This window comes from Diceros bicornis, chromosome 35 (genome assembly GCF_020826845.1).
Source record: "Diceros bicornis minor isolate mBicDic1 chromosome 35, mDicBic1.mat.cur, whole genome shotgun sequence".
Taxonomy (NCBI): domain Eukaryota; kingdom Metazoa; phylum Chordata; class Mammalia; order Perissodactyla; family Rhinocerotidae; genus Diceros; species Diceros bicornis.
Genome location: NC_080774.1, coordinates 29,853,829 through 29,863,393, shown reverse-complemented (window position 1 = coordinate 29,863,393; position 9,565 = coordinate 29,853,829). Strand labels below are relative to the sequence as shown.

The 9,565-nt window shown below is 53.7% G+C and overlaps 1 protein-coding gene across 1 annotated transcript in view; it reads left to right on the top strand.

Moving 5' to 3' along the window:
• LOC131398466 (tubulin alpha-3 chain-like) overlaps positions 1 to 8,786 on the top strand; it is a 29,599-nt gene extending 20,813 nt beyond the window's left edge. Inside the window, exons 3-6 of the mRNA XM_058532018.1 lie at positions 4,537 to 4,759; positions 5,652 to 5,800; positions 6,115 to 6,795; positions 8,468 to 8,786. Coding sequence (XP_058388001.1) covers positions 4,639 to 4,759; positions 5,652 to 5,800; positions 6,115 to 6,795; positions 8,468 to 8,764 — 1,248 coding nt within the window. The 5' untranslated portion in view covers positions 4,537 to 4,638 and the 3' untranslated portion in view covers positions 8,765 to 8,786. The remainder of the gene's footprint in view (positions 1 to 4,536; positions 4,760 to 5,651; positions 5,801 to 6,114; positions 6,796 to 8,467) is intronic.
• The last annotated feature ends 779 nt before the right edge of the window (positions 8,787 to 9,565 follow it).

The following is a 9,565-nucleotide window of genomic DNA, read 5'->3' as shown; positions in this document are numbered from 1 at the left end:
GACGTTATTAAAGACAAAATAATGTCTTCTACAGACATTAGAAAGATTTGCAAAACTGTAAAGCAACGCCACTCTTCTCGCTCATTTTTGAGGGGTTTTTTTGAGTTATTTTTCACAAAAAAATACGTCTTATGTTTACATGTAATAGTTTATATTTTTTAAATGTCTCAGTTTTCATTTCGAATGTTGGTTAACATTGACAGTTAAAGCCCACATAAACCAAAGTTCCTCGAGGGTCTCAACAGTTAAAGATGAGAAGGGCCCTGAGATGAGTCTGAGAAGTCTGCCTTGGGCAGCCGCCTGACCCCTACATGGGGCCGCGGGGTCAAGCACGGGGTGACTGCTCGGGAGAAGCAGCTCAGCCGGAGCAGGAGGGTCTCACCCGTGCTCGGAGAGCAGCAGGAAGGGGCCAGCTGCAGGGTCACGGGGCAGGCAGGGCGTCTGGAGGGTGGGTGAGCAAAGGCTTTGTGAAGGGGGGTCCTGCTCCCACTGGGTGTTAAAGGTGAGGCATTCCCGCCAAAGGATGGGAAGTAGAGGCAGCAAGGGTCATGGAGGGCCCTGGAGGCCGAGGAAGGCTCTGGGCAGCCCCCAAGGTGTGAAAGATGGGGTGAGACCTGAGGGAAGACGACAGAGTACTCACGGTCTTTCTGGTGCCCCTCTTCATCTAGGTAGGTGTTAGTTTTCATGTTCCAGATAAACTGATACATCAGAAGCTGGGATTTGGACGCTGCCCATAGAATATACTCCCACACGCAGCCCATCTGTAGGAGACAAGGTCACCATCAGCCCAGGCTTGGAGCCCCTCTCCACTGAAAGAGACACTTCCTAACCCAGAGCAGAAGCTGACTCCCAGCACTTGCAGACTAAGGAGTCTCCAGAACAGGGTGCTGGTTCTGGCGCGCTGAGCTGAGGTACACCTGGCTTCCTCCTCCCCTACTTGTCCCAGAAGCATATACACATTGGATCCTAAAGAACGTTCATTCCATCTTTACAGAGTGGAGGAATCAGGTGATGGTTCCAAAGTCCTCCAAAAGGGACACTGTGCCCCAACCCAGATCTTTGGGGTGGGAGGGCTGTGGTGTACCCTCCGCCTCCCTTGTCCCCGGAATCCCACTCCTCATTAAAGAAGTAATCAAATCTTGCTCGGCTCCTGGGCGCTGGATGGGAAAGGCTTTTCTGCATCAGGAATGGGGCACACAAGAAAGAGGGTGCAGACATTGGGTAGATGACGGGCAGGCATGTTTGCAAGGACCTGAATAAGGAGCGGGGAGGCGAGGGGGCCTGGGGCGCCAGGCGATAGGACAGCAGCACAAGGTCCAGGGGCTTACATGCACTGTAAGGTCCTGTGCCCCACGCAGAGGGCACTGTGGTCGCCTCAACCTAGGGCCCAAGGATGCCCGGTGTCGCCGGGCCCTCCCTCCGCCTTCCGCGACCCCAACCTTCCCGCCAAACCCGCATCCACTCAGAAACCACCACACTCGGCGCCTCGAGCAAGAGCCAATGGAAAGTAGGATTCCCGGTGTCGGCCCGCCCCCAGGCGCTCGGGACCAATGGCCGCGGGGCAGCGGCGGGCTCCTCCGAGGAGCGCGCTCGGCAGCGGCGGTTGAGGGCGAGGAGCTGTTGAGGGCGAGGAGCGGCGGCGGCGGCGGGGAGCTCAGCATGGTGAGGCCGGGGCGGGAGGCGGCGCTGCGGGCCGGCAGGCGTTGGCGGGACCCCGGCACTGTCGCCCCGCGGACGCCCAGGCGGGAGGGCGGACGAAGCCGCCACGTGAGGCGGCGGGGGCAGGCCCGGGGGCCGCGGGGAGAGGGCGCGGGCGGCCCGGCCTGTGGGGCGAGCGGAGCGCCGGCGGCCGGGGGCACCGCGAGGCCCGGGGGCCCGGAACGGGCTCGTCCTCTGGGGTGCGGGCCCCGGGCGGTGGGGACCCGGCGTGGGAGCGTCCGGTGAAGGGGGTGCAGGTGCGGCGGCTCCCGGACATCGTGTCGTCAGGAGCCGGGGTGGCGGCGGGTCGTTGCTCGGCCTGGACTCGGGCCCCGGGAGCACAGACGGTGTTGGGGTCCCGAAGGCTGGGGGCGGTCTCCGGACCTCCCTCCGCGACTGCAGGTTCTCGAGGACCCAGAGCCCGTGTTCGTGGGGTCGTGTCTGCCGGGGCTGCTCACGTTAGAGATTAAGATGAGCCGCTTTACAAAGACTCACTTTCAAGCAGCACGTTACCGTAAATAACAGACCCCGCAGTCTGAACAGCCGGGTTGTCAGTCCTTGCGAGTGAAAACAGCGTTCCGTGGAAAAGCAGCTAGTTCAGCTGGCGACTCAAACAAATGCCCCGGGCTCCTCCCGAGCCGCTGCGTTTCGGCCTGTGCACAAGTGCCGCGTCCCACAAAACTTTCCGTTTTGTGGCAGTTCTCCAGGGAGAGATTTAGTACAGTTAATCAGCGTCTCTGCTGCATCAGGGACATTCTTAAGTGAATCTGGCTTTACTTTTTCTTCTTTTTACTCTGAGCGCGTAAGTGTGAGGAACCCAGTGACCACTGGTACAGTCTGGTGCCGCTGCCGTGATTCGGGCTCAGGCGCCAGCCGTTGTGTCCACCTTTGATTGTGCACCATCAGGCTGAATGTCAACACAGTGGAGGGACTAGTAACCTCCTAGTCCTACTGTGAAATGCTTCTGTCTCCCTGTGCCCTGCAGAGGTCTGTGGACCCCTGGCGGCCTGGGAACTCCACCCTGATTCCTCTGAGGACCTCGCTGGGTAGGGGATCAGTAGGAGCAAGGGCTCATTCACAGGAGAACACAGCTTCATTGTAGAGTAAAGGAAGGGGAGAGCAGAAGGGTCTGTTTGCACATTTGGGGCAGGAAGGTGTATCTTCTGGGTAGGAAGGGAACAAGGTGATCTTCCAAGACTATCGAGAGAGAAGTTGGTCTGGAGTTTGGAAAGATCACAGGAAGTTTCAAATAATTTTTTCAGAGAGGAGATAGAGCTGACTAAAGAAATGTAGATTTTAATGATCCAGGTGAGGTTGGCGATGAATTTGTAATTAAGGCTTTCTGTTGAAAGCTAGGAATGATTTTCCTGACTGCTTTGATTATGTCATTGGTTAGATAATCAGATGGAAGTGGCCTTGCAGACCACCTAGCTCCCCAGCCCCCATTCTGTAAATGAAGAAGTTGAGGGGCTTCCCCAGGTCACAGAGCTGACTCTGACCACACTGGGGCTGAGGAGTCGAATGCCACATCAGGCCTCCTGGGAGACACACTCTGTGAAATGCAGGGTGTCTGGATTTAAGGAAGGCACAATGATAATATGGATTTGAAAAGTGTGGTTGGGTGGATTCCAGAGCACTTCCCAGAGTGTTGAGGAATTTTCCTCTGGAGGAGGCAGTTCCTTGTCACTGGAGAAGTTCTTTCTGGAACTGAATGCCTCCTTCTGGGGTGATATGGGGGGACTGCTGCGTCATGTCGATCTTTGATGCCCTGATGACTCTGAGTTTGGTGCTTGTATAGTAGAAAACAGGACTTCAAGTTCTTGGGATTGTGCATTAGAATTTAGGGTGGAGGGGACACCTCAAGTTTCATTTGGTTTCCTCTCTGTATTTGTAAGGATGATGTGTCTACAACTGAACAAGTGGTTCATGTCTGTACAGTTAGGTTCCTGGCAGGAAACAGATGGTACATTCAGAATAGGTACTTTGGGGAGAATCTTTTAAAAGGTACTGTTTATAAAGGAATGGGCAGAATTTCAGGAAACCACCGAAGGGCAGCGCAGTGTCCCAGCATTCGGGGTGTCTGGGAGCCATCACCTCCTAGGCTTGAAGTGGGGACGTGAGGGAGTGGTCACTAGAAGTTGACAGGGTAGCTTTATGAGGAGCGCTGACTGCTGAAAGCTGTGGCCTTGATAAGCGGCCTCCAGCAACCCCTGGTGGTCTGGCAGGGAGGGAGCCCCGACCACACTTTCTTCTAACCTCCGGGTCTTTGCTGCTGCCTGCCACTGGCTGGAGCAAGCAGAAGCCAGAGGGCAAGGAAGCCCTTTGATGCAGTCCCCGTGGTCAGCCTCTGGGAGCCCAGAGCTGGATGGAGAACAACAGAGGGTAGATTGAAAGGGCAGCTGGGGGACACACACACACAGTGACTGCCAGTGCTTGGGCCATGGTGACCTGTGTCCTAGTCCACTTTTCCTTCCCTGACTCTATCACTTTTACCTTATTCTTTGGTCAGGACACAATCAAAAACTGCCGTATTCTTCAGAGAATTATGTGACTAGCCATAATGTGGAGTTTACTGTTCACATTACTCAGCTTCCACGTTTTAAAATAACCTAATTTTTGTACAGTAGCAAACACTTAGGTTCTGGGCTAACTCTGGCACTTACTAGCTAGGGTGGTTTAGAGCATGTCTGTTTTCACATAAAATGGTCACATAAGCCTTGTGGTAAATAAGGTTTGAGAAAGCTGTAGACACTCTGAAGCACACACACATGTTCTGCATGTCATAGAGTGACGATTGCCTTGAAGACGAGGGTCTCACCTTTATGTTCTGGTTCCCAGCGTGAGTGCATCTCTATCCACGTGGGGCAGGCCGGGGTCCAGATCGGCAATGCCTGCTGGGAACTGTACTGCCTTGAACATGGAATTCAGCCCGATGGTCAGATGCCAAGTGACAAAACCATTGGCGGTGGTGATGACTCGTTCAACACTTTCTTCAGCGAGACTGGGGCTGGCAAGCATGTGCCCAGAGCAGTGTTTGTGGACCTGGAGCCCACCGTGGTCGGTAGGTACTTGGGCATTCAGGGCGGCTGTCCTGGGATGGTGGGAGAGCCTCGCTGAAGCCCCACGTGTGCTCCTTTGAATCCTCTGCAGAAAGGTCGGACATACAAGCATATGCCCTTGGCCACGTTAGGTGAGAAACTGGAAGGTTAGTGCCTGAAATATCTGTGGGACTCAGGCTACCGTAAGGTTGGCCAGCAGGACGATGGGCTGGGAATAGATTCACTTGTGGCCACCTCAGCCACGGTCAGGTGGTTGTGTAGACCCTGTCTACAGGGTGTCCGGGCACTGGTCCCTCCTTAATGCTGTGCACTCTCTCAGGCTGGTGCACGAGTCTTGACCTGCATCTTAGACATAGAAAGATAAGTACAGAACATTCGTTGGGTTCCTCCAGATTAGGAGTCTGAGGTAGTTTCCAAGGAGAGCTGCAAAGAGAGCACCTTTCAGTGACTACCCGGGAGATGACAGAATGTCACCCTAAAGACTGTGAGACCCAGGCCACATAGGGTGCCCTGATGGGACTGCCCAGCAAAAGTCATTCTGACCTGGTAACTGTCTAGTATATAAGGGGGTTTTAAATTACACCCTTGGCTGTAGCTACGGGTATGAAAAAACATCCACGTGTAGAATTGCCTCTGTGCGGGTGTGAGGGCTCTACTCCCTTCCTTGGGAACCGGTTACACTGGCATTTGTACCATGAGCTGACTCTTCTCTCATAGAGCCATAGGTTGCAGTTCTAGTCTGTGTATTACACAGAGACATTTCCTATGAGACACGGATGCTGTTGACCTACAAGGAACAGCATGTGCTTGGGAGAATGGAACAGTCCTGAATCTGTCCACCCTGGTAAGTTAACAATAGGCCTTAAAGACTCGCGGCCCCTGTGTCCTCTGTAGATGAAGTGCGCACAGGGACCTACAGGCAGCTCTTCCACCCAGAGCAGCTGATCACCGGGAAGGAAGACGCAGCCAATAATTACGCCAGAGGCCACTACACCATCGGCAAGGAGATCGTTGACCTGGTCCTGGACCGCATCCGCAAACTGGTAAGAGGAGTGCCAAGAAGGCTTCCAGTAGATGTTGTCCTGGGTGGGAGGGTAGGCCTTGGATTGCGACCAGGAGGACGTTTTGGCAAAACCGAGGCCAGAATCACGAGTTCACAGTCTGACTCTCCAGTGCGGCTGCGGTGCATCCATACGTCTTTAACGTCTGCTCTGCTCTGCCTCTAGGTGTAATGCATGTTCACTGGGGAGGATGTGAGTCGTATGATCTTGCAGAGGAAGAGAAGTGACCGTGGCTGGTTGGAGGTGGGCAGTGTGGCTTCTGCAGGTGTTGGCTCACGTTCTCTGCTTTCTCTCAGGCGGATCTGTGCACGGGGCTGCAGGGCTTCCTCATCTTCCACAGCTTTGGGGGCGGCACCGGCTCTGGCTTTGCGTCTCTGCTCATGGAGCGCCTCTCGGTGGACTATGGCAAGAAGTCCAAGCTCGAATTTGCCATTTACCCAGCCCCCCAGGTTTCCACGGCTGTGGTGGAGCCCTACAACTCCATCCTGACCACCCACACAACCCTGGAACATTCCGACTGTGCCTTCATGGTGGACAATGAAGCCATCTATGACATATGTCGGCGCAATCTGGATATCGAGCGGCCCACGTACACCAACCTCAACCGTCTGATTGGGCAGATCGTGTCCTCCATCACGGCCTCCCTGCGATTCGATGGGGCCCTGAATGTGGACTTGACAGAATTCCAGACCAACCTGGTCCCGTACCCCCGCATCCACTTCCCCCTGGCCACCTACGCCCCGGTCATCTCAGCCGAGAAGGCCTACCATGAGCAACTGTCTGTGGCTGAGATCACCAATGCCTGCTTTGAGCCGGCCAACCAGATGGTCAAGTGTGACCCTCGCCACGGCAAGTACATGGCCTGCTGCATGTTGTACAGGGGGGACGTGGTCCCAAAAGACGTCAACGCAGCCATCGCCACCATTAAGACCAAGCGCACCATCCAGTTTGTGGATTGGTGCCCAACTGGATTTAAGGTAGGACTGGGTGATTTGGAGTGGGTCTGCCTGTTAGCAAGCAGCAGACCCTGCAATACAACACTGCCCTTTGCAGAGAATTCTCCTGTTCCCTGGCAGCTCTGCTCTTGGTCAGAAATTAGGGAACCAGAGTGATCACTTATTCAGTGGCATCTTTTGAACTTCCTTCCTGAGTCATCACACTATAGATCTGTGGTGACAGCTTGTTTTTTAACAATACAAAATTTTTTGAAGGATTTTTGTTCCCTTTTCTGGGTGATAGAATTAGTGTGGGAAAAGTAGGTTGGACTGAGAAATGTAGGCATATTCAGGGCATTTTGGTAATTATGTGGATATTTGAAATCGGGGAATTACTATAAACTGATTGCTGTCACTAAATCTTACTTCATTCCATAGTATGTAGAAAGTAAATCTGATTTAAATGTCCTGTGCAATATTGGATTTAAAGAAAAACTATCATGAATCTTTTTGTGAAAAAAATGGCATCATCTTTATTTCTCTCTTGGTACACCTAGAAATTCTGGCCTGAGTTTGCCTCAGACCACAGTGTGTCCCTACTTTCCATTGGATAAGGGACAGAAACCTTGCTGTCACTCTCCAGCTTTGTCCAGTACTCGGCCACTGAACCCTATGGATTCTTTCCCTTGGGACTGTGCTTCCCTGAGCCTTTTCAGGCCTCCTCTGCTAGCTCAGACCCTCACTGCTTCTGCTGGGCCTGCTGCAGTGGGTTCTGAACTAGGCCTTCCTCCTCTGGTCCTCCTCCTCCAGCTGGGGGATCAGCATGGTGGGTGGACCAGCCGCCTGGTTCTGTAAATAAGTTGTGTGTGAACACAGCCGCACCTGCTCATTGGCGTGTTGTCGTGGCTGCTTTTGCTGCAAAGACAGAACTGAGGAGCTATAACAGACTGCGTGGCTCACCCAGCCTAGACTATGCAGTGTCTGGCCCTTTACAGACAAGGTTTACTGACCCGGGCTCCAGCTGACCCTGCATGCTGCTGCCAAAACCTTTGGTCACGTTGTCCCTTGGATCTGAAACTTGGAATGCCCCCACTTTGGTCCCAGCCCTAGAACGTCACCCCCTTCCTCCTACTTAACACATACACAGACCACCTCCTGGTGCAGTGGTGGCAGCAGTCCCAGGACCTCTGACGGTGTGCCTGTCACCCTGCTCTGCACAGGCTGGCTCATTTGGTGGGAAAGCAGGGGGTATGACCTTCCCTCGTGATACAACCACAGTTGTGTCCTCTGAATCTGTCTGGGTGGAAAAGGTTTCAGCCACAGAAATTAATCCCCATCTTGTTGAAGCCTATGGAGAAAATAACATTCAAAGAATCCAAAGCAGTGTCCCTTTTCAGAAGGAAGACAGCCCTGTCACCTGGGCACCTGTCACATGTCACAGTTGCTGGGACACAGCCCTTCAGGCAGCTTGGGACCCAGCCAGGGTGGGCAACTCTGGGGCTCTTCTTTCCCTGTTTTCCTTGTCTGGAAACCAGCACCCTGCTCTCCTGGCTCCCTGCCTGGCACCAAGAAGGGCTCAGAGCCTGCAGGGTGAACCGAGCCTTCTCCCAGGTCACCAGAGGGGACCTGTGTGTCTTCTGTTTCCATGAAAGTAGCCACCATTTCTGAGTTTGCCGGAAGCTTCACAGAGTGCTTTCTTCCCCTTCTCTGGCAGGTGGGCATCAACTACCAGCCCCCTACCGTCGTCCCCGGGGGAGACCTGGCCAAGGTGCAGCGGGCCGTGTGCATGCTGAGCAACACCACCGCCATCGCCGAGGCCTGGGCCCGCCTGGACCATAAGTTCGACCTCATGTATGCAAAGCGAGCCTTTGTGCACTGGTACGTGGGGGAAGGCATGGAGGAGGGAGAGTTCTCTGAGGCCCGCGAGGACCTGGCGGCTCTGGAGAAGGATTACGAGGAAGTGGGCGTGGATTCCGTGGAAGCAGAGGCCGAAGAAGGGGAAGAGTACTGAGTGGGCGCGTGTGGTTGGCGGCCAGTCCTGTGCCTCCGCCCCACTATAACGTCACAAGTGTGCTCACCTATTAAAGTTTCTGTGTTAAACCTCTGTCTGTCATGGTGCTCGGCGGGGACACACTCATCTGCCCCCAGCAGTGGGGGGACCCCCGACTTGACGGGCCGCGTAGGGGGCTGGTCTGGGCCGCACAGTGCTGCGCTGCTGGAGCGGGTGGAGCACCAGCTACATCGGTGAGGAGCCACTGCTCACGTGACATGACTCGGGGCGAGAGTCAGTATTTCCCACCCAAGGTTTCAAAGCCTAAAGATTTAGTAAACGCTAGGAAAACTGAGTGAGGTTTTTCAATTGAATTTGCCATTTGTCATGCTTCTCCATTGATGGGTCATGTGGACTAAAGTATAAAAGCTTAGAACTGGAGTTTTAAAATCTGAGGTCCATGGAGGTTGGGGGGTGTCCACAAAATCCCTAAACCTATGGGTCAAATGTGTAAGGTCAGGACATGTTTTTGGGAAAAGGGTTTTTCGATTCTCCACAGCATTTATGACCCACAGAAGGTTAGAAGCTCTAGATCATGATTCACTGTCCATGGTCTCAGTAAAAGCGTCATCCTACCTTTCACTTGAAGCACAACGTGTTGATGTCTGTTTATAAAAGACCTAGTAATATGGATATTTTCTCTCAGAGCCGAACTTGAGGTCCAGGAGGGTGAAGTCACTGGTTTAAGTCACTTGGTTAGTTCAGCTGTAGCATAACTGGGACCAGCACACAGAACTAGTTCTAAATCTTTGTGCCTTAATA